This window comes from Microtus ochrogaster, chromosome 22 (assembly GCF_000317375.1).
Source record: "Microtus ochrogaster isolate Prairie Vole_2 chromosome 22, MicOch1.0, whole genome shotgun sequence".
NCBI lineage: Eukaryota > Metazoa > Chordata > Mammalia > Rodentia > Cricetidae > Microtus > Microtus ochrogaster.
The window spans coordinates 591,807-617,304 of record NC_022023.1 but is presented as its reverse complement, the minus strand read 5'-3'; the positions used below and the strand labels follow the sequence as shown (position 1 = coordinate 617,304).

Sequence of the window (25,498 nt, the reverse complement as noted above, 5' to 3'; positions counted from 1 at the left end):
TATATATATATAAAGCTGATTACAAAAAAAAATAAGTTCCCAAGCTTTATATGAATATAAGCATCTGTGAAGCCCAGTAAACTTGGTGCACACACTATAATTCGTGTCAAAAATAGAAGTTTGAAACCAGTACAAGGGAAATGACCCTTCACATGACGGAGTCTCAGTAAGAGTATCAGATGATTCTTGACTTTGGCAGCTAGAAGGCAGAAGTCTGAAAGAAGTGCTAAAAGAAAAACCTGCCTACCAGGAGCCCCATGTCTCCTGCCCTTCAGGATGCTAGAGGGATGACTGAGTCCATGCTACCCTTGAGAGGACCCAGTCTCTATTCCTAGCAGCCACACCCAGGAGCTTTCAGTGGCCTGCTGGACTCCAGCTACAGGGAATTTAATGCTGTGTGGCCCCGTAGATCCTGCATTCACAGGTACACACACACAAAAACAAGCCGTCTTTCTGTGGTAAGGGAGAAACTAAGGCATTTCAAGATAAGCAAAAGCTAAATGAAGTCCTTACCTGTAGACCTCCTCTATAGGAAGTGTTAGGGGGGCGTGACGTGAGACTAGGATGAAAGACAGAGCCCAAAGCCCTAAGCAGAAACAAAGATTGTATTTAGGTCAATACTCAGTCAACAGGTATTACTGTAATAATACTGCAGTTCCATGTAGAACGCTGTGGGCAGAGAAGGAGAATCTGTATCCCAAACTGCCGGATCACTTTAATAGGGACAAACACTCAAGTGTGAAGGAAGGGATGTATTGCAGCCAGTCTGTCCCCACTGGACTGCTCGAACTCCTGAAAAGGTGCCTTTGGGGCACAGCGGTGATCTCTGCTGCTGGCAGATGATGTCCTGTGTGCTTTGAGGCCGGGAAGTGCATAGTCTTCCTCCCTGCTGTGGAGGCCAGTTGGCTGCCTGACGGTCACAGAATTAGGTCACCTTGTCCATCTGATGGCTGGGATCTCTGCAGTGTGTACACCCACAGAGGACAGAAATAGCCTTCTACCCTCCATCCATCTGAAAGTCCATTCAGAGATCAGCCCAGCCACCCGTTAGCAGTCCTTTTTTTTTTTTTTTTAACAAGCTTTTATTATCCACCCACTGCCTGGAGAAGATCTGTACTTCTGACTCTCTACACAGCGCATGGACAATCAGGTGCGTTGCTGTAAGCTTTACTGCTGTGTAGAGCTAACCATGACAGCTCATTTTTCATTGATGCTAGCATATCAATACGGAATAATTTTTGAGTACAGTGGAGGCATTTTCCCCATCTAGCAGGTGCAGGGCTTTGGTGGTGAGCTGATGGGAGACAGTGGCGCAGCTGGACTAGGCACCACGGGAATTTCAGACATTCTGAAACCGATGTGGAAAGACAAATAAATACTGAGAGATCTCACTCAGACTTGGAATCTGATTTGTGAAACCCAGCTGGGAATTGAGCTCTGTCGGTAAAGTGAATACTTAGCATCACAAAGCCTCGAGTTCAATTCCCAGCAGCACACAAACTATGTGGCACCTGATCCTAGAACTTGGGAAGTGGAGCCAAGAGGATCTGAAGTCTGAGAATACATTGTGAATTTGAGGTCAGTCTGGGAAGGCAGCTATGCTCACCACTATACCACCAACGCCCACTTGAGATCAGTCTGGGAAACATGAAATCCTGCTTTTTTTTTTTTTAAAGGAGGTAAGGAATGTCTCAGAGGGTAAAAGTTGGGGTGTGTCTGGGTACCCATCTGTAACTATCACACTGGGGCAGGCAGGCAGATGGCCTCTAGGGGTCCCCAAACAGTGACCTCCAGCTTCAGTGAGAGACCCTGTCTCAAGAGAAAAAAGTAGAAAGTGATAAAGACCCCTGGCCTTGACCTCTGCCCCTACACATGGATGAACCCAGTTGCACAGACATGTGCAAATATATACCATATAACCCTACACACACCCACACACACCCACATACACCCCCCCACATACACATAACCACTCACACATACACCGACACACATACACATACATCAACCACACACACATACATACACACACACATACACCCACACACACATACACATACATACACACCCCCCCCACATACACATAACCACTCACACATACATACACACACATACACACACATACACATACACCCACACACAATACATCCTCCCCACACACATACACCCCCCACATACACATAACCACTCACACATACACTGACACACATACACATACACCCACCTACACATACACATAACCATTCACACATACATACACATAACCACACACACACACATACACCCACACACACATACACTCACACACAATACATCCTCCCCACATACATACACCCCTCCACACATATATACACCCACACACATACACCCACACATACATACACATAACCACATACACATACACCTCACACACCCATACACATACACCCACACACACAATATACCCACACGCACATATACACCCACCCACACATACATACATCCTCTCCACACACATACACATACAGCCCACACACATACACCCCACACACATACACATATACCCCCACACACATACCAACACACATACACCCCACACACATACACCCCACACACATACCCACACACATACACCCCACACACATACACATACACCATAACCTCCCCCCACACAGAATTATGAAAAGTTAATCCCATAGACGCTGAGAGCAGAATGAAATAGAGGCAGAGGAGAGCTGGGAGAGGACAATGGGAAGAGGGGATCGACAGGTATAGAGCTCTGGGTATAGAGGAGAAGTGAGTTCTCAATTATAAGTATGTGCTGGATGGGAAGGAAGGAAGGAAGGAAGGAAGGAAGGAAGGAAGGAAGGAAGGAAGGAAGAAAAAAAGAAACTAGAAGAAAAGATTTGGAATATTATATGTGTTTGAGAAAATAGATGTGTGTATGATGATCCAAACATTACATAATGTATATATTTTCAAAGCATCGCATAGTGCTCCATAAATACATTTTAAATGTGCCCATTATTTTCAAAAGCACCTTTCTGTCGCTAGATGAGTCCCATCAGTCAGACATCTGGTTCGTGATGAATGATTCACATCACATGGCCATTTTGTGTCTCATGTGTATCTCAGTCTTTGCCAAAAACTGGTTTTCCAAAGGAAAAGGGGCAATATTTTTCTCTTAATGGTTTCCGATATTCCTGCCTACAAAGGGTTCTGTTTATAGCACAGCATTGTCATTCATCACCCAACCCAGTACATAACTGAGCAAGAATAAAAGAACAGCTTGAGAAAATGGAGAAATGCAAGCTTCACTTGAAAAACAGGAAACGCGGCAACCCTGTCTGTGTGACACATCTGTTGCTTTGGACCGTCAGCACCTGGGTGGGCTTGCTGAGTGACAGTCCAGCAAAAGAGCAGCTCGCGCTGCAGTCCCAACCTGCTGAAGAGCCTTGTCCTGAAAACTGGTGGTCGGGAGAAATTAGTCAGCGGGTCTGAATGCCACAAGTGCTTCACTTGTGGTTCCTGGAACCCAGCAGGACCAATGAAGCTTTGTACAGGCAATGCAGCCTGACATGCTCCACATACCTGAGCACCAAGGAAATTAGGTGACAGTCCCTAGAATTCCTGTTTGGTTTACCTTTAGCCTGTGACACAGGCGAGCCTTACTGTGCCATCTGGGGTGTGTGTGTCTGTGTGACTGTATTACCAAGTCCAGTCAGCATGATGTTTCCTGTGGGACATCAAAATAATGAAAATTCTTATGGATTGAAGTTCATAATAGGGCTTGAAGTTCGTGTGGCCCTGAGGGAAAAGAGCACAGGTATACAGAAGTCCCTGTCAGATTAAAGCAAGCTATTTCTGGAAGTCCAATTAACTGATAAAGAGAAGGGTCCATTTTCAGGTTCCCAGATTCACTCCAAGTGCCACAAGCTCTGTTGATTTACCATACAAAGCTTTCACATCTGCAACAACAGCTGGAGAGGGAGTCACCAGGGAGTTAAGATCCCATAATCTGCAGTTATTCTTCAAGGCCTGACATTTGCACAAGGTTGATGAGCAGGGGGCGCTCCATGGGAATGTCATATGATTTGACAGCCTTCCTGTTCCCATGCCAGCACCGCTCTCTCTGCAGTGACCTCCAGTGACAATGGAGTTTTCAGTTTACTGTTAGGGAGGTGTTCTAGAGCTCCAGCTTGGCGTTTTCCATAGCAACAGTCCCCCAGTTTGGGGCTGAGTAAACAAGTGTGGGTGTTCTGTCACTTGGTTAGTGCGTCTAATTCAAGCTGTGGGGGGAATTCTAGCCTTCCCCTGACCTCCACAATCCCCACGCTGAATGGCAGCCTCCCCCCCCCACCCCCGTGCCTTCCACATCCCCAGAGACCCACGCCAGCCAGCAGGTGTCGTCTGATGGTTTGTCCAAGTCCAGCTGGACACTGTACGGTGTTGCTTGCTGTTCTGTGTGGGTGGCGCTCGGTGTGGTAGCTACAGTCAGAGCAAGCACTCGCTCAAATGCTCAAATGAGCTGCTCTGAGGCAAGAGCTTGCTTTTCTCTTTCATTTAAACCCAATTCCATCTAATTTAAATGCAAATACCGAACCAAATGAAATGTCCCAACTCTCCCTTTTAACAACTTAAATCGCTTTTTTTCTTGGCATACTGAGAGTCTCTCTGATTATCTAGTGTAGATTCTACATGGATAATTCCAAACCTTCTTAATTTGGTTACAGTAACTGAAATTATTTGAAAGTATTTCTAATACACACTGTCTCTTGGGGTTTAGTTCTCTGGTTCCCTAAACTTTACCCATAGGCATTTTCCTAGGCTCCCATTCTGGGGCACACCATGGACCTAAGGTTTAGGACCCTCATTGATACTATCAACAGACTTTCCAGTCAACTTTCCAGCCTGCCTGTCATTCCTATAGTGGGCAGACAGCTCTGGGGAAAGTAGCTTTTGGGTCACTTCCTAAAACTCAGCCCCATAATCCCTCACATCTTATGAGTTTAGGGGCACTTCAGATAAGTTGGCCTACATTACTTGTCTACTGTTGGGAGCAGTGAAACAACTTGTTTTTCTCCTGATCTGAGTGCCTACAGCTGCTCTGAGCATGAGACCTTCAGGAGTTCCTAATGGCAGGAGAGTGGTTTCTGGTGGGTTTGGCTGGGGCGTGGCTATCTCTATATAATCTGCCCCTGCACACAATAAAGGGGGCATTCTTGGGGCTTTGGTATCAGTGTTAAAAGGTCTGCGTGTCGGTCTGTCTCTGCATGTGTATTCTCAACCTCCAGCCCCCTTGCCCGAAGCTCACGAACTGGGTTATAGCGCACAGAGCCCAGACATGGGGGCGCGGTGCACAGCAGTCTACCACAACATCAACGCTTCCATTTCTTTGGCCGGGTGTCCAGAGGTACAGCTCTACAAACTCTCCGTCTCTGCTCACTCCCAGACAGATTTCCTGCTTGTGGGAGGAGGGGGCTTTGAGGGGTTCATGCCCTCCTGAGGGTGGAGAACCCTTTAACATCTCTGACTTGCACTGGATGCCCTCTGTCAGCACGCTCTAGGTTTTGATTCTCCAGGCTGTTAAGCCATAATTCAATTCCAACAGGATCAGCAAAGCCCTTGAGGCTGCCCAGCCTCCTAGATTCAGTTCTGTCTTGGGGATTTAGGTTCAGTACACTGTTTCCTCCAGGCCTTTGGACCTCCGGCAGGTTTGAAAATGAGGCCTCTCTTTCCTTTTCGCGCACTATTCATGACTCTGGTGTCTCCGTGCGAAGCTTTGCTGCATAAAGTAAAGCAAGTCCCTGCCAGAGCTTCCTCTGAGTTAGTCGGTTTGTGTCCGTGATGCCCAGATCACGGAGTGCCCTGAAAAACCAACAAAGAGACTGGATCCTGGATGTAAAAGCAAACTTTTATTCAAGTTCAAATTTGGACTCTCGTGTGTCCAACGCATTGCCAATGCATTGGTGTGATCAGAGAGTCTCAAGCTCACCTGGGGTGGGGTGAGGTATTTCTAAGGTTCAGGACCTCTGATTGGCTGACATTTGTCTAGGGGTGCCCTGGTGAAAGGGGGTGGGTATGTGCTGGGCTAAGGGATATCAGGTGATCCCATTTACAATGGTTGGAACATTAGGTTTCTCCTTTGGAATGTTAAGTACTCTTCCCCCAACCCCGTGATCTGTTCCTCGGTGGTCCAATCTGAAACTCAGGCCCCTATTGAGCTTGTCATGACTAGGTCCTACATTCTCCCCTTCACAAGTACCGAGCTGCTTTTATAAGGCTAAGATTTTACATTACATTTCTGTCAGGTTTAGCTTTAAAAATGATTTTGAATTGAAGCTCTTTTTAGTGAAACATAAAATATTTATATGATTCAGTTTATCCAAATAGCTTAAGCTTAGCAAAGCTGGGAAAGATAAAGAGGCTAGACTTAAATGTTTAAGCCTGAATAGACCTTGAGTGAGGAAAGACATTTCTAAGCCACTGGTTGTCAACTTTTTTAATGCTTTGACCTTTTAATATAGTTCCCCATTACAATTTTTCCTGTTATTTTACAGCTGTAGTTTTGTTATGACTCTTAATGTAAGCATCTGACATGCAGATGGTCCTCGGCTACCCCTGTAAAAAGGTTTTTATTAATCCCCCAAAGGGCTGAGACTCAGTGGGCTGAGAAACTGCTCCAAGCCCTTTGTCAGACAGCTTAGGTTGCTGTCTTGCTGCATCACAAGAAAGAAACTCCCCAGTTAATTTCCAGTTAGCATTTGGTGCTTGTGGCTGTGACCCTAATTTTTAGCCTTTTCTTGTTTTTTTGTTTTTTTTTTTTTTTGTTTTTGTTTTTCGAGACAGGGTTTCTCTGTGGCTTTGGAGCCTGTTCTGTTAAATACAAATATTAACAATATAAAGCATTTTATAAGCACAAATGTCCCATAGTCTTATAAATTTAAGTATTTTAAAAACTTCTTAAAATTTAAATCTCACTGGAAGGTGGTGGCACAAGCCTTTAATCCCAGCACTTGGAGGCAGAAGCAGGTGAATCTCCATGGGTTTGAGGCCAGCCTGGTCTACAGAGCGAGTTCCAGGACAGGCTCCAATGCTACACAGAGAAACCCTGTATTTTAAAAAAATTAAATCTCTTAAATGTCTACCTGTAGTATCAAGAATCTTTTTTTTTCTTTTTGAGCGGCTTGGATCCCCCTGTGACCCACTCTGCAGTGTGTACACAGCCTGCCTTTTAGATCTCAGCCTGTTCCACTTCACTGTACACGGTGCTTCTGGTGACGGTCACCTGGCACTGGCACTTCTAAAACCCCTAAGGTCCATCCGTGTGACTGGACTCTGTTTGGGACTCTAGTCCTGCCATACATTTGTAGACCTCAGCTGTTCCCTCTGATCCCTTCATGTCTTTATAGTCATTGTCACCTGGGTGACATTAAACTACAAAGTTCAGCTGCCAGAAAAAGGTATATTTCTGTATACAAAAGCATTGAGGTGCAGATTTGATATTTTAATTATCTTTTATAAACCCTGTGTTTAGGACAGGACATGATTTACCATATGAAAATCTACCTTGGAGATCTGTTGTCTCCTGGTCAGGCTCATCTCACGTGGTTGTCTCTAATCAAGATGATGGAGAAATCCTGTAACTCCAGCAGAATGGCAACACCTGAGTAAAGAGGGTGGCAATCCGAACTGGAATCATGTCCTATGTTTCCTTTACAATTACCCATGTGCAGATTTTAAATCACCAATTTCCAGTGTCACTAGCTTTAATTTTTAGCTAGCTTTGTTTTAATTTTAACAGATTTTTAACCATATCTAACCAAATAAACTTAGGGATTTTAAAGTAGATAGTGTTCACATAAACCATCTCTAAATGTTTGGTTGTTTTCTGTGTTGTCACTGTGTCAGGGGCTCAGACTGACAGCGACATAGAGAAAACTTCTAAATAAGTGTGCTGGGTTTAGCGAAGGAAGAGCCATATTCCCACTCTAGAGCCAGCTTTTTAATAAGAACAGCATAAGACAGTTTTAATGTCATCTATATTAAAAGATATCTGAGCACCTGCTAACCCGAATCCAGTGACCAGAGCTCAGAGACAAACTCTCAGTCATGATCATAAATGTAACCACAGCAGTAGGTGGTGACTGGCTGCTGTCAGCAGAAATATCCAAACCATTCTTGTTTCAGCTCCATGCCTGCAGCAAAACTTACAGAACACCAGAAAACACAGACAAAACTTTCCAACAAAATAAGCATACACATCCTGATTGACAGGCAGGTGTACAATACCCCTCCCACTGATCTCCTCAAAGGACGTGTTCTGGAACGAAGCAGGCTTGGGGGAAATGTTGCTCACTCACTGGTTGCCTGTGTGCCTATATCTCATGCATGGGATGTGTGCACATTTTATGACGGAAGCGGAATGTGCAAGGAGGGACGAAACTAAGATCAGAGTCATCTGTCCCTATGTCTTTAGAGCAACCTAGCCTCATCCACCTTGGAAGCACAAGGCCACATTAACAGTCACACCTAAAATGCCACTACTTCCTGCCCACCTGTGTGCCACTTCCTGCGCACACCAGGACCTCAGCCTCTTAAATCCTACTCTCGGGTGTTTTGGGAATTCTTCAAGGAAACCTTGATGGCACGGCCATGGTCCAAGCTAAGAGCACATTGTTCCCGTGGCTGCCAGTCCCCAGGGTGGATGACAAAGGATACCCAGGAGTCCGCCTCTGGCCAGAACTGTACAGTGTGCCAGCTGCAACGTTTTCTATACAACTTAGTCATGCTTCATTCACTCTGGTGTTGACCATCAGCACAGCTGCTGACCCGACCACCCCAGCCTAGCCCACTGTCAGTGAAATTTCCCTATGCAGTGGCCAGTGTGGACAGGCAGAATTTGGGGGAGGGGCCAGTGGGTGGGAATTATACCTTCGGATCATCTCTGCATGGATCTCTTGTTGGCACCAGGGAAGTTTTGAAGCTGGTTAATCCCCCTGGTCAGCTCCCTATCCTCCCCTTCTTCCTGGGGATAGTGGCTCTCATCGCTACCTTTGCTCAGTACCCAAGATCTCTGCGCCCACAGGGAGGCATCCATGACATCACTGACGAGCAAGAAGTACATTCTGAGGTTCCCGGCCCTGGAGACCCTGATGCTGGATGACAACAAACTGTCCAATCCCAGCTGCTTTGCCAGCCTGGCTGGGCTCAGGAGGTAATGTCACACACCCCCTCTGCACCATCCCCAACGCAGTGGGGCTCACACCCTGAGTGCTACATGGGGCAAAATCCCAGCTCCACCAGAGGTCTCTGCTGTGTGGCCTTGGGCAAGGCAATTCTCTCTCTGAGCTTCGCCTGGCAGAGAAAGGCAGCATCAGGAAGGTTATTTCTGGTCGTGTGTAGGATTAGCCACCACCCAGGGTAGAACCCTGACCCTGAAAAAGAAGACAAGTCCCCTACACACACACACACTCACGCACTCACACACACACACACACACACACACACTCACACACACACTCACACACACTCTCACACTCACAAAATGACACATAGAGAACTTTAGCTGCCAAGTTCTGCTTGGAATTTAGTTACTATTTACTGAGTTCTCCTGTGCCCAGCTGTTTACATACTGTCTCATTTAGTCTTCACTAGAGCTTTAAAGATTAATAAACCTCATCCCCATTATGAGGTAAGGCCATCGGGCCACAGAGAAGGTAAGTGCCTCCCATCTCAAGGTTACACAACAGGTGTCCATGTCCAAGCCTGAATCCATCTTGCTCAGTAATACCCCAGAGGTGGTATCACTGATGTGATTCTGAATTTACTTTCCTTAATTGAAGACTGAAGAAATTGAGCCTGGACCAAAACAAGATTTTCCGGATCCCGTACCTACAACAGGTTCAGCTCCTTGATGGATCATCAGGGGACTGGGTTACGGAGGGGCCGAATGCCCAGAAAGAGCTACAGCCCCAGACGTGGATATTTGAGACCCCGGATGAGCAGCCAAATTATACTGTACTGCCCATGAAGAAGGACGTTGACCGCACAGGTGAGCCATGTCCTTGGGTCCCAATGCTTGCTCCATCAGGGAATGGGCTTCTGGGAGTTGGTTTTGGGAGCCCCTGTACTGTAAATGAACGGCTTAGACTTCCTAACCATTTCTGTCAGGTGAGGTGCTCTCCAACTCCAACTAAAAGTGGATAATTCTTGTAAAAATTCTTATATATTAAGAAACTCAGGAGTCAGGAAAGCCTGAGCCGCATCCATGTCTTCAAGGGCTTTGGGCCTTTCCACCCTCCTTGGGCACTGGCTTGCTGATTCCTATGAGGTTCTCAGGATGGCTCCCCAGTTCCTAGGGTCACATCCACATGGCATTCTCCTGAGGCAGAAAGGAAAGACACATGCCCACGCTGTAAACCCCAGGAGGGTATGAGGGCACACGTCTGGGTTGGACATCCTGTGTTCCTCTGCATCTGCCATCTGTTTACCCATCACTCACATCACAATCCAGAACATTCCCTCCACCTAGAGTAACCTCTCTTGTCCAGTTTGAAGTTCATGTGTGGCACTGCACAGCATGGACTTGGTGCCGCTTCACTCAGTGTTGTCATTGGGTTAATATTACTGCACACATCTTTCCCCTGCTCCTATTTACTCCGCACACCATGATTTATTTCATTTTTACTGATGAGAGACACTGGCTGTACCTAGTGGGAGGCTGTGAACTGCTGTGAATACCCTCTCATCATTTGATGGGCACATGCCACCACTTCCTTGGGGATACGCCCAGGAGAGAACTTGCCTGTTACACAACTCCAAGTCTGTTGAGCATTTACAGACACTGTGAGCGTTTGCCAGTGTGGCTGTCCCAGCGTTCGCGACCACTCTGCTGTGTGTGATTCCCAGCTACTCCATAACATCATCAATACTTGAAAGTTGAGGTCAGCTGTCCTGCTGGGTAGGTAGTGGTATCGCATGGTTGTTTCATTCCCATCTCAGATAACTAGTGATGTTGTTGTCTGTTTGTGTTATCTATTCAGTGTTTCTTTGGGAAATACTCGACTTCTACCTGTTTTTAAGTTGGAGTGCCTATCTTTTTCTTTATTTGCCAGATTCTTTATAACTGTGGACACAAATCCTTTATAAATGTTACAGAAATCTCCTACTGGGTAGTTTGTTTTCTTCCTCCTGCTGTTTTTCCTCTTCCTCCTGTTCTGTCACTGCTGGGATCAAGGCCGGAGGCTCACAAATGCTCAGCTACCCTCTACCAACTAGCTACAACTCCCAGGCCATGTTCATGCTAATGGCATTTGATGGACAGAAGTCCTTTCAATTAAATCTGACTCGTCATTATTTTATGTCATTGTTTTTCTTTCCTGTTTTAAGACTTTGGAGCCTCTCTCAAGACTATGGAGATATTTTCCCATATGTTCTTATAAAAGCTCGAGTGCTCAAATGTTGGTCAATGATCTGCCTAAGGTTTTCATATATGGTGTGAGGCAGAGTCAGCGTTTGCGTGCTTGCATGTATGTACTTTGTGACCCAGCACCATTAACTGGAAGACCTGTGCTCCCCACTGAGTAGGGAGACACTGTCGGGTGACAGTGTGAGTGTGTGAGTCACTGTCGCTTCCAAAAGTCATTCTTCCTGTCAACTCTGATGTCTCACTTCCTCCTGGTAACTATACACATGGGGTGGGGGTGGGGCTGACTGCAGCCAGACCTGAGCTTGGTCCTGCCACTGGCCTGCCCCCCTCCATGGGTTCCCTAGAAAGACTTTTTAAAAAATTCTTTCTTCATTTCTTATTTTATTATACAGTTTTGCATACAGCTATATATATATGTATGTATATATATACATATATATATATGAATTTTTTTGAGAGAGGGTTTCTCTATGTAGCTTTGGAGCTTATCCTGGAACTCGCTCTATAGACCAGGCTGGCCTCGAACTCACAGAGATCCACCGGCCTCTGCTTCCCAAGTGCTGGGATTAAAGGCATGCACCACCACCTGGCTGCAAATATATTTTTAACACAGTCTCCCTACCATACCCTGCTACCCTTCCACACTGAAACAGTTCCATAAATGAAAGCACTGTAGCTTCATAACTAGGTTAGCTGCTCAGGAGTGAAGTTCTTGAGGTCCGTTGTGGCCAACAGCTCCTGACATCACTAAAGGTCCCAACGTTTCCACCTAGATTTTAGGAATTGTCCATTTCCAACAGGGTCCCACTGGGATTTGTTTGGAAGTGCGCTGACTATATAGGTCAATAGGAAATAATGTCTTCCAGAATAGTATAAGAACACAGCCTATCGGTTTTCAAAGGTGTTCTGTCTACATGGTGCTTCTGTACACCCCATGCATGCAGTGTCCAAAGGGACCAGAAGAGGGCATTGGTTCCCATGGGCCTGGAGCGACACAAGATTGTGAGCTGCAGTGTGGGTGCTGGGAATTGAACCCAGGTCCTTTGGAAGAGCAGCCAGTGCTCTTAATCACTGAGCCATCTCTCCAGCCTGATTCCAGGGTCTTCTAAAACTCCTCCCAGGAGTGTTCTGTTGTTTCCAAGGCTAAGACCATGCACATCTATCATTAACTATGTTCCTGGATTTTTGATGTCTTTTTATGCTATCAATAGTGTTGATTTTTATATTTCAGTCCCATCATTTGTTGCTAGTACACAGACATATTAAACTCCTATCACCAACAGCATTTCCAAGTTTATTTCTCTCTTCCAGTCACTTGCAGGCTCTCCTGAATTCTTTGTATCCATGGTGGCAGCATCTATAAATGATGCCCTATATGTGTGTTCTTTTCTTTTTAATATTTATTTATTTACTGTGTATACAATATTCTGTCTGTATATCTGCAGGCCAGAAGAGGGCACCAGACATCATTACAGATGGTTGTGAGCCACCATGTGGTTGCCGGGAATTGAACTCAGGATCTTTGGAAGAGCAGGCGATGCTCTTAACCACTGAACCATCTCTCCAACCCCATGTGTGTTCTTTTCTTGTCGTAATAGTTCTTAGCACCTTCTTATCACCTTATTGGCTGACTCAAACAGTATGGTGTTGAACAGAAGTGATGATGTGAATTTTTCTTCCCAACCTTAGGAGAAAAATGTTCAGTATTTCTAAAGTATATTAGCTGTATATATTTTATAGACACTTTATATCAAATTTAAAGAAATCTGCATGTATTCCTAGTTTGCTGAGAGGTCTTTTTCCCCCCTGTGAATTAGTGTTGAATTTTATTTATTTATTTTTATTGAAAAGATTTCCGCCTCCTCCTCGCCTCCCATTTCCCTCCCCCTCCCCCCACTCCTCTCCTCCTCCCCCTACTTCTCTCCCCCTCCCTCTCCAGTCCAAAGAGCAGTCAGGGTTCCCTCCCCTCCATCCAGGTCTAGGAAGGTGAGCATCCAAACAGGCTAGGGTCCCACAAAGCCAGTGCCATTGTCCTTGGTTTCTCATCAGCCCTCGTTGTCTGCCATGTTCAGAGAGTTCGTGCTTTTTCAGTCCCAGTCCAGCTGGCCTTGGTGAGCTCCCAATAGATCAGCCCCACTGTCTCCGTGGGTGGGTGTACCCCTCGCGGTCCTGACTTCCTTGCTCATGTTCTCCCTCCTTCTGCTCCTCATTTGGACCTTGGGAGCTCAGTTCGGTGCTCCAATGTGGGTCTCTGTCTCTATCTCCATCCATTGCCAGATGAAGGTTCTATGGTGATATGCAAGATATTTACCAGTATTGCTATAGGATAGGGCCATTTCAGGTTCCCTCTCCTCAGCTGCCCAAGGAACTAACTGGGGACATCTCCCTGGACACCTGGGAGCCCCTCTAGAGTCAAGTCTCTTGCCAACCCTAAGATGGCTCCCTTAATTAGGATATATACTTCCCTGCTTCCATGTCTACCCTTCCTTTATCCCAACCATCCCATTCCCCCAAGCCCCCCCATCCTCCCCTTCTCACTTTTCTCTCCCCATTTCCTCTTACCCCCATCCCACCCCACCCCCAAGTTCTCAATTTTTGCCCGGCAATCTTGTCTACTTCCAATATCCAGGAGGATGACTATATGTTTTTCTTTGGGTTCACCTTCTTATTTAGCTTCTTTAGGATCACAAATTATAGACTCAATGTCCTTTATTTATGGCTAGAAACCAATTATGAGTGAGTACCATCCCATGTTCATCTTTTTGGGTGTGGGTTACCTCACTCAGGATAGTGTTTTCTATTTCCATCCATTTGCATGCAAAATTCAAGATGTCATTGTTTTTTACTGCTGAGTAGTACTCTAATATGTATGTATTCCATACTTTCTTCATCCATTCTTCCATTGAAGGGCATCTAGGTTGTTTCCAGGTTCTGGCCATTACAAACAATGCTGCTATGAACATAGTTGAACAAATGCTTTTGTAATATGATAGGGCATCTCTTGGGTATATTCCCAAGAGTTTGCTGGGTCCTGGAGTAGGTTGATCCCGAATTTCCTGAGAAACTGCCATACTGATTTCCAAAGTGGTTGCGCAAGTTTGCAGGAGAGGTTGTGGAGTAAGCAACATCCATCGCTGGTGGGAATTTTATTTTTTTTAAAAAAAAAAATCTGTTGGACTGGAGAGATGGCTCAGAGGTTAAGAGCATTGCCTGCTCTTCCAAGGTCCTGAGTTCAATTCCCAGCAACCACGTGGTGGCTCACAACCATCTGTAATGAGGTCTGGTGCCCTCTTCTGGCCTGCAGACATACACGCAGACAGATTATTATATACATAATAAATAAGCAAACAAATAAATATGAAAAATTAAAATAAAAAATAAAAAAAATCTGTTGAGCTGGTAATTACATGGATTGATTTTTGGTAGTGGGAAGGTGAAAAAAAAATTTGAGACAGGGTTTCACCATGTAGCTCTGGCTGATCACAGAAATCTGCCTGCCTCTGTCTCTCCAGTACTGGGATTAGAGACATGCACCGCCAACCTCTACAATAGATTGATGGGGTGGAGATACCACATTTCTTTATTTGAAGGGGTAAGATAACTCTGGATGGTCTTTATCAGTGTTGAGTCAGTCTTGCACTCCCTGGGCAAGACCCCTGCCCCTCGGCCGTGATGGTCCAGGAGGTGACTAGTATACCTTCCTCCATGGCGATTCCTGTGAGGACTGGCGATCAGGGCTGTGTTTGCCTCATGAGCTCAGGGTGTGTGGTGCTCACTGCTCTTGTTTCCACCCGTGATGGCACCAGAGGCTGGAATCAGGAGAGTTAGAATCTTGGAGGAGGGGCTGCACAGGATGCAGTCCCGCGGGTGCTCAGCCCTGGTCCCCAGGATGAGCTCCTTCTCAGCCTCTTCTCTGTATCAGCTGTTCTGAGCTCCCCCGATGACATGTCTTTTCTGTGCTTCTCTCTCATGAGCCACCTGGTTAGCTTCCTACTCCACGCAGGCTTCCCAGCAGCACCAGGGCTACAAAGAGCTTGCACGTTACAAAGTGAGGACGAAGGTCCATGTGACTGAAACACTGTGAGTGAGCTGAGGTGGGATATGATGGGAGAAGCAGGGAGTGGACCAACCATCGGCCTCAGCAGCCCGGCTAAGGTGGTTGGGTATCATCCTAATTGGATCCTTTTCCAGTTAGCACTGAGACGTCTGGGAGGCACCAGAGCACACAGCGGGGAAGGCGCGCAGCCCCGACCCTCTGAGATCAGTGGGTGTTCTCACCAGCCTTCCCTCTGAGATCAGTGGGTGTTCTCACCAGCCTTCCCTGAGATCAGTGGGTGTTCTCACCAGCCTTCCCTCTGAGATCAGTGGGTGTTCTCACCAGCCTTTCCTCTGTCTTTTGTCGTTTCAGAGGTGGTGTTCTCGTCTTACCCTGGATTTTCGACCTCAGAGGTAGGAGGAACTGCTGCTTCATGTTTGTTTGCTTGCTCAGTGTCCGTGTAGGATGAACCCACGGCCTTCCACAGACAGAGTGGGTGTTGTCCCACTTCCAATCTCACCTGGGTTCCTGTTCCCCAACACGGTGAAAGGTCTATAGTTGTAACAGATCCACAAGAGACATTTCTCTAGGTCACACTAAGTGAACTAGTCTTTGCTGAGCACCTATTGAGGTTCAGCCCTATGCTGACCACTGGGGACGTGGCGGGGGAACTAACTGACCAGGCCCTGACTTCATCGTTCCACAGGCTTGCCCCTCTCTTGCCTTCATACACTGTTTAGCAGAGAGTAGTGACAAAAGCTATCTCAGGTTATAAAATTGAGACTGCCACCAGGAAGGAACTCAGAAGAGCCCGCTCACAAAGGCCTCAAAAAGTAGATTTCCTGCTGGCTATACTGTTGCCCAGATCTGAGCCTCGCTGTCAAAGGTGTACCATTTGATTTTGTCAACAGAGAAGACTGGTTTTCATCTCAGGGCAGAGCTCACTAACCAAGTTCATGGAGAGGATACATGTAGACTAAATATTGATGCCTCCATTTGCAGCAAGGTGTGCATGTCTATATCCAGCCAGCCCATACCCTTGAGAGATGAGCTACCTCCTCACAGATACAACTGTGTCAGAAACTGTACCGGTTAACTGTGGTTGCACAACAAAACTACTGACCACTGACTGACTTCAGTTCAGCTGATTACTTCCCAGAATTACTGGAGCTAGCAAGATGGTTCTGCTGGTGTTGCAGGCCAGCTGGCAGCTGAGCTTCAAAGGATGTAGTGTGCCCTGGCCTTTCCACATTGTCTTTACACCGTGGTCTTAACAACAGGGCAGTTTCAGGTCTCAAGAGAGCAAGCAAGCACAGAAGAGTGAAATTCCAACGGGTCACATTGGCCACATTCTTTTGTCACAGCAAACTAGAGGGCAGGATGACAACAGTGCCAACATTAACTAGCCCATAGCTTAAGATCAAGTTTAGGGGTAGAGTTCCTAAGAAAACTGCCCTCACTCTAGGTGCTAGTCATGAAGGAAGAAGACAGTAAGATGTCCACACTGTGACTGACAAGCTATAAACTTGGGAGTCCCCACAACCCTCTCCTACTTTGTAGAACTCAGAGAACTTGAGAAAGGGTCAAACAACCGCAGTGGTGATAGAAAGGACAAAAAATGAGGCCAGCAGAATAAGAAGGCTCCTAAGGTGCAAAACGTGTGTACCCACCCCAGGGAACCTGGCATCCCGCCCTCCTGGCAGGTAAGTCGATGTACTTACCCACCAGGAAGCTCTCCTGAGCCTCAGCTTGCAGCTTTGGTAGAGCATCTTCTCAGATGCGTGTTTGAGCTCAGAGCCCCACCCTCCACCTGGGTCTGATCCACATCCCACTAGGAAAATGGAAATGTGGTTCAAGGAACCTTGGTAACAGACAGGCCATCACTGAGGAAACCCTGGTAACAGGCAGGCACCACTTAGGGAACCCTGGTAACAGACAGGCCATCACTGAGGGAGCCCTGGTAACAGGCAGGCACCACTTAGGGAACCCTGGTAACAGCCAGGCATCACTTAGGAAACACCCAGGGCTTTAGAAGCTCAATGCCAGGAGTCTGGGACAGAAACCAGATAAATGTTTTGCCAAAAGGCAGCCAGCATACTTTTAGAAATATAGAAACGGCAGCTGCCCATTTGGGTGGGGCAGTGTCAAGGGTCACATTGCAAAAGGACATTCATATTGGATGGAAGAGCCTGTGACCAGGGATGTTCCTTGGAAATGACAGTTGACAGGATTGTCAGTGCTTACAGTTCAGTACCTGAGAAACCAGAAGGTGAACTGGAGGTAGAGATGTCATGGGTCTCCTCTCTGTGAAAATGGGATGCATGCCCCTCTAGGAGAGGGTCAGTCATGCCCTCACTCCTCTGAGCCTGGTTCTCTGGGCTTCCTGGTCTGTGCTCTACCCTGGCTCTCCCTGTTTGCTTACCCGGTCTTGCTCCAATTCTGACCCTGCAGGGGTCCTAACAGGCCAGACTGTTGCCACCTACTTCTCAAGAGTTCACAAGTGGTGGCCAAGGAAGGAAATAATTTATTACTCAGTGTGACCACACTGAGAGGGAACGGGAACCAGTGACTAACCCTTGTCCTGGGGTACTGAGAAGAGCCCAGGCTATGTAGGGGTAGAACAAGACCGTGTGGTGGGCACTAAGTATACACAGTCCTTCAGCCTTGGTCCATCTCTGTGTGACCCATCATCATTTCAGGTCTGGTTCTGGATGGAGTCTCTCAGGAAAGTATTGCTTGTGGGTGGTGGGGTTCAGTCACGCGATGACTGTTCGCACTCAAGGGGCAGCCTCCACTGCCTTATGGGATAATTGCTTCTCCCTCTCTTCCCATGGTGGGGTTGATCTGCCTGTAGTCTGCATTGAACATGTCTTAATTACTCTTATCTTGTGTCTTCTGCCTTGAAGGATGATGGCGACCCCTTAAATGTGTATGTGTGGACTTGAGCAGGGATATGACCAAAAGTTGAGAGTTGCACAGAGATAGCTGTAGGCCCCTAAGGAGTCAGAGGCAGCCCTTCAATCCCTGTCACAGGGAGCTGAATAGTAGAGATTTCTGTTGCTGTCATTGTACCCTGCTCTCTCAGATTGCAGGGGTGACATGGACCAGTGGAATCATTATTGCTCATTTCTGTTTTACCTCATGCTGGCCTGCCTTATTTGTGTGGCTTTACCAGTTGGCTCAGAAGTACATGAAATATTTGTCCCCAAGTTGTTGTCCCACACATCCACCTATGGAACAAAGGATGGTAGAATGATTACATCAAGATCATACAGCAGTTAGTGGCACTTGGTTCATGTTAGCCCAATTATCTTATCTTGTCATGTCCTTTGAATCCATGCAATTCATGGAACGTAAGTGTTTGGCATGATTAATCCATCAGTTCCATTTTCATGCTTGATCCTACGTTGGCCCTGAGGCACTCCAGGCTGTAGGGAGCCCAGGAACTACAGGTTGCTACAGAGAGTTGCATTGGTATGGATCTTGCTCTATTGATATAAATCTTAGGTCAATTTTGGTATTTGTATATTTCTGCTCTTAAGGTATTGTGTTTGTGCAGCTCATTTAAAATGTAATGTACAATTAAGAAATACAGGTTAATATAGAGTCTTCTATAATAGTCAAGCTTATAGCCATGTTAGATTTTCTAGATGTACAGAGATGTATTTCAGATGGACAGGGATTCTTCAAACCTTTTAAACACTACAGAATATGGCATTTAAAATGTTTTAAGAACTTACTTTTCATGACAATGAGACACATCTGCTCCTGGCAGCACCAATAACTTCCAGAGTATGATGGACATCAAAGAGGCTCCTCATGGAGTTTGTTAGCCATTTGGGCAAGAAACTGCTCTTGCCTGGACTGCTTGACTGAACATGCAGGACCCACAGAGAAATGACTGCTGAACTTGCTTAAAGGTGAGACAATCTTTCAGGGTTTCTGCTTTATGAAAGAATCTGCCTGACATCCAACAGGACACAGAAGAAAGTGACTGAGAAACTGCCAATATAGGTGGAATAGTCTTTGAAATTCCCTGCTTCATGGAAGAGTCTGCTGGATACTATGGGCCAGTAGGCTGAAGATGGATGTCCCAATGGTACAGAAGAACTTCGGGTGACTGTCCAGGCAGCCAAATGTCTCTGTCAATTCTAGAATTTTTGGAAGTTGCTTACAATGCACTTCCTGTTAACTTAGGTAATATTATATCCTTCTGGAGTCTATGATGGAATTAAATAGTTATGATAGTTTCTTTAGTTATGATAAAATATAAAGTAGACATATTATAATTCTTGCTTGATATCTGTTTTGTTATATGTAATTTACTATGTTAAAATTAAAACCTTCCTTTTCATTTAGACAGAAAAGGGGAGGTGATGTGGGTTTTCCCTCTGTATGCTGTGATTACCATTGATTAATAAAGAAGCTGCTTTCGGGCTTATAGCAGGGCTAGGCGGGGGAGGGGGAACTAAACTGAATTCTGGGAGAAAGAAGGCGGAGTCAGGGAGATGCCATGTATTCACTGCCAGGGACAGATGCACCAGAACCTTGCCAGTAAGCCACAGCAATGTGGCAATGCACAAATTAATAGAAATGGGTTAAGATATGAGTAAGCCAGAAACATGCTTAAGCTATTGGCCAAAAAGTATTGCAAATAATATAGTTTCTTTGTGATTGATTATTTTGGGGCTGAGCAATGAACGAGCTGAGTGGCCTCTGCCAACAACAGGTGGTCTAGATGAAGAGGCATCCTGTCATCAGGCTGAGCCTGGCTCTGGTCACTGGGTCTTAGTTGTTGCTCTACGCTGAATGAGAACTGGGGGCTAAGGGCCTAGGGGTTAGGAGTTTTCCCCACTCAGTCCCCTCCTGCCCTCCCTCTTCTAGCCAAGACAACTGATTGATCGCCTTTATCAGTGTAAATACCTCCTCTGCCTTCGGGGAAATTTCAGCTGAGTTGCACAGAAGGGCTAGCCAGGGCCAAGTTGCCTCACCGCTGGAGGAAGGGCAGGAGCCTCTGCTTTTTACAACACTCCTGTGATCTTCTGTGGCCCCAGGGAACTTGAAATTGGAACTTTGGCCACTGGAGAATTAGCTCGTGTGACCTCAGAGAATGTGGAGTCAGAATTCTGGCCTTTATGACCCCAAATGTCCCTTTAGCCAGACTCACAAAGAGGTCTTTTCACTGCACCCAATAGAAAGGGCATTTGACTGCTGCCAGTCTCAGCTTCTTTTTCCTTTTTCAAATCATTGTGACACTGACTCTCACTTTTTTCCTTCTAAGACAGCCAAGATATGTTCACTTCCTCCCATATTTGAGATTCTTCCTGTGAAGTCACTGAAAGCAAGGAACCAGACGCTGGCCCCACCTTTCCCAGAGCTAAGATACCTTAGCCTGGCCTACAACAAGGTAACTGCTTTTGATGTTTCCTTGGGGCACGGATGGGAGGAAGGGATGTGAACCGTTCTGGCCTGAAGTCCAGCAATTTCTTCCCTGCATAGTGTGTGGCTCTGGTTCTCAAGGCAGGGAAGGCTATTTGGCACTTGCCATGTACTGGCCTTTGTGCTAGACACGGGGTACACCTTTGAAGACCTCCAGACTAGGACTGGAGCTTGGTTGATAGAGTACACTCTGCATGTGTTAAACCCAGGGTTTCAGTGCCCAGTGCGGCATAAAGTAGGTGTGGTGGCACCTCCCTGTGATCCTGCCACTCAGGAGGTAGTGGCAGGTGGATCAAGGTCAGCTGCCTGGTGAGTTTGAGGTTAGTCTGAGCAAGAGAGACTGTGTGAAAGAAAAAGCCATGGGCCTTCAGAGCTTGTCAGCTGAGAGACACCGGACAGGCAGTCCCGATGTCAGCATGGTTGTTGCTATGAGGAGTACACAGCACCGTGAAGCAGTGTATGATTACCGCGTCTGACCCCATGTTTGGCCAAGGAAAATTGGTCTGAGCTTAGATCTGAGTCATCGAGTTTCGTCAGGGGAAGGGGTTGGGGGAACACAACAGACTGAAAAGTCCATGTGTCTGACTTCGGCTGCTTCCTCTCTATGTATAGACCCTTGGCTGTTTTCTTCTTGGAGAACAAACGCAAGCGCCCATGCACACTACACGTGTCCATCTACTGAGCTACGCCCAGCCCGTGTTTTTCGTTCACCTAAAGTATTTTTTATTTTCCCTGTGGTTTTGTCTTTGACTTGTGGGTTCCGTGGGCATCAGTCTATGTCTCTACCCTTGCACTTGGGGCCTATGTCATCTGTGCTAAAGCGCATCCCTTTCAGACTACAGGCTGTGAGAGTGGTTTTCTGCTGCTCCCGTCTGCAGCTCTCAGTCTTCCCCCAGGTCCCTGCATCTCTGGCTGATCCCATTAGCTTCTCTGCTTCCTAGCAGACTATTGTTGTTTGTTCCTTGGCACTTGCCAGCCCAAGATGGGCTCCAACCCCAGCCTTGGGCAGCACTGTGGTCCTGTCTCTCCAAGACAGCAGTTCTCGTGGTCCTACCGTGCTGCCCCCATGGCAGCAGGAGATCTCTACCCAGCAGGACCCAGGTGCTTTTTCTACTCCACCTCAGGAGTAGCAAGTGCTCCCTTTCCCAGATGCCAGGTCTGGGGGTTGGCTGTTCTTTCTGGGCAGCAGGGAGCCTCTCCTGCAAGGGCAGCTCTTCTCCCCCAGGCATGTTACACATGGTGCTGTCTCACGACGAAGCTTTCTGTGGTCTTATCACACACCATAGCCACATCCTCAGGAGCCTCACTGCCTTGCTCTGACCACAGCTTGATTTTAACAATTCATTGCAGTCTTTAGTTAATTAGTCCTTAAAGCACACGCAGCCCTGGCACGGACCACAGGTGAGCCAGAGTTTTTTGCCAGCTTCACAACAGCTGGGACGTGGCTTGCCTGGCTTGTTCTTGTTGGGGTGGGGTAGTGCTCCTGTGTCCTGATCATGATTTCTGTATGACAGTTAACTCCTGGCACTGTGGCCCTCTCGTCAGTTGCCTGGTACGAGTGTTATGCTGTGTGTTACTTACACATGTATCCTTAGCATCCAGAATAACACAATGCACGGTACGCACTAAGACTTCATGAATGGTGCTCGCAGCACACCACAGACACAGATACATGTTTCAAAACCAGTGTTTGGTTTACCAGAGGTACAAGCTTTAAAAACCAATTCTGCCTCCAAACAGAAAAGTTCTCTTAGCCGGGCGGTGGTGGCGCACGCCTTTAATCCCAGCACTTGGGAGGCAGAGGCAGGCGGATCTCTGTGAGTTCGAGACCAGCCTGGTCTACAAGAGCTAGTTCCAGGACAGGCTCCAAAATCACAGAGAAACCCTGTCTCAAAAAACCAAAAAAAAAAAAAAAAAAAAAAAAAAAGTTCTCTTCCCCAGATGTTCACTTAGAAGTGTTGTGTCAAAAGCAAAACAGTCATTTTAACTCAAACTTTAACCAGTATTCAATAGCTCATAGATTTGTTATATTGGGTTGGACAGAAATTGGAGGCTATCACTGAAACCTGACTGTGCCCCTGAAGTCATCTGACTCACCCCATAGGGAGCAGCTAGCCTGGGATCAGATTCTGCCTGCCAATCAGCTAGCCCTGAGTCCATGCCTTTCAGCTACGGCTTCGCATCACCCAGGGCAACCACATGCCCTGGGTGCCACTCAGCTTCCTTCTTATTTTAATTATAAACAGAATCTTGTATCTTGACTGAATTAATTTACATATCCCATTATAGTGCTTGCCTCTCCCTGTGCCGTCCTGGGCCACCATCACACACACCACAGGCAAGCCTGGAGACTGTGCCTCCTTCTCTGGGCTCTAGTGCACACAGGCCCATAAGTTTTTTGGTAACGTGTTTTCAGCGTGGTAGGCATGCATTCTGCCACAGAGCCACATCCCCAAACCCAGCATTTTTTTTTTTTTAAATAAAGGGCCAGATGATAGATCAGTCTGTTGTCGCCCCTTAGCTCTGCAGAGGTGATATGAGTACAAGCAAGATGGTGATCTATTGAAACTGAGTGAGCAAATGGCTTGCTGCAGCCTCTGGACTGAGTGGCCTTTATATTTTCAGGTACATTCAACAAGGATAGCATTTCATGATGTGTTAAAATTATATGGAATTAAATTTGCTCATGGATTGTCCAGGGCTGAGTCAGGAGCAGAGACTGTGTCCCAGCTCTTACTGCTTGGCTCTTCACATGAACTTTAGTGGCCTGCAATCTCGAGAACCAAGTGCTGGGATAGCTGGATGACCAGCCATGAGAAGGCATTTACTCCAGTGCAGTCTAGTGAGGATCCAGTAGCCATCTAAAGAGTCTGTCTTTCCCCTGCCACCCTTGTGCCTCTGTGTCCCTGTGTCCAACAGCACTTTGGGCTCCTCTGAAACCCACTGCTGTCCCCATGTTCTAGCTACTCTGCTTAACAATGCTTGTGTGAATTTTGTCATGCAGTCTGGCCTGCAGGAGCACTATAGCCCCTGGCCCCAGCCAGTCTTGAGATGTCCAGCCATGAGATGGTGTCCCCTGCCGTGGCTCAGCTTCATTCCATTTGATAAGTGGGTCCCTGCACGCTGGTGCTCTTCACCTGATCCATTGGTGCCCAGGGCAATGGAAAGAAGTGCCAAGAAGCGTTGCTGACGGAATGCTGGGGTTTGTAGGTTTGCCACGAGGAAGACCATCTGCATCCACAGTCAGTGCCGTCTGTGCCAACCCTCAAGGCTCTTTGAGACAAATGCTTCTGATTATTTGGCCTCCAATATCCTTCATACTCTGGATATGTTCAGTGTGGATAAGAGAGAGATTTCTAACTCTTAAAGATGTAGCAGTGAGGGCTGGAGAGCACCTACAGCTCACAACCAACTGTAATTCCAGTTCAGAGAGATGAGGTCACTGTATACATGTGTCACACAGGCAAAGCTCTCATATAATAAAGTAGTGGTAACAGAATCTTTAGACAAGAGTACCTGAGCAGGCAGTGGTGCAGGGATAAGGCGTGGCCTCCTGTCCATCATTCTCACATCTGTCCTGCAGCCATCCTTACCTGGGTGGGGAGCACTGACTAACATGTCTCCTGCCCTTGTTCCAGATCGCAAAGGAGGATGCTGTCCTGCCAGCAGCTCTTTTCCCCTCTCTCTGTGAGCTTGTCTTCCACAACAACCCTCTGGTAGCGCATACGCGAGGTATGGCAGCCACGGATCTGTCCCCCAACCCAACGCTCAGTGTTAGCCCTCGAACCCTCACTCTCGCCTTAGAAGCTAAGGTGGGGATGGAGCAGGCCAAGGAGGGGAGGGGGCTTGTCTGCCTGGAGAGGGGAGCACAGCAGCCACGGCAAATAGGCACTAACCTCAAGAACTTTGGTGGAAATAAAAGTTCACAGTGGCTTTGGTCTGCTCAAGGTAACTCAAGAGGAAAAAAAAAGCTGGGCATTTTGAATTCTCTCACCCTTATTCAAGTTCTCTGGGTTTTAAGTCAGAGGTTGGGATCATGTATGAGTCGAAGCAGAGGGTCCTCATAGTCTGTGTATTCATAGCTTCAGTATCATTGGTGGCCTATTGTTTTTACTGTGAGGACTGGGTTGTTAATTTCGTCTATTATGTACAAGATTCGTAAGGAAGGTAGGGCAATTAGAATCAGGATTACGGTGGGTAAGATGGTTCAGATAGTCTCTACTTCTTGGGTGTCTATAGTGCTAGTATGAGTAAGTTTTGTTGTCAGTATGAGAGTAATGATATATAGTACTAAAGAGCTGATTAGAAACACGATTATAAGTGTATGGTCATGAAAATTTATTAATTATTCTATAATAGGTGAAGAAGCATCTTGTAAGCCTAGTTGGAATGGGTAAGCCATATAAGATATATAGAGTTTAGTCTATAATTTAACTTTGACAAAGTTATGTAATTTATTTACTAACATCTCATTAAGAAAGACATAGAGGCTATGGTGCTGGCTTGAAACCAGTTTTAGGGGGTTCGAATCCTTCCTTTCTTATTTTACTTTAATGAAGGTTGGCTCTTCAAATGTATGATATGGTGGGGGACAACCATGAAGTCATTCTAAA

At 46.5% G+C, this 25,498-nt stretch overlaps 1 protein-coding gene across 1 annotated transcript in view; it reads left to right on the top strand.

Annotated features, from left to right (window-relative positions):
• Xrra1 (X-ray radiation resistance associated 1) overlaps nt 1-25,498 on the top strand; it is a 73,059-nt gene that overhangs the window by 35,243 nt on the left and 12,318 nt on the right. The window contains exons 9-13 of the mRNA XM_013350176.2: nt 9,068-9,196; nt 9,825-10,033; nt 15,819-15,859; nt 20,728-20,853; nt 24,524-24,617. Coding sequence (XP_013205630.1) covers nt 9,068-9,196; nt 9,825-10,033; nt 15,819-15,859; nt 20,728-20,853; nt 24,524-24,617 — 599 coding nt within the window. The remainder of the gene's footprint in view (nt 1-9,067; nt 9,197-9,824; nt 10,034-15,818; nt 15,860-20,727; nt 20,854-24,523; nt 24,618-25,498) is intronic.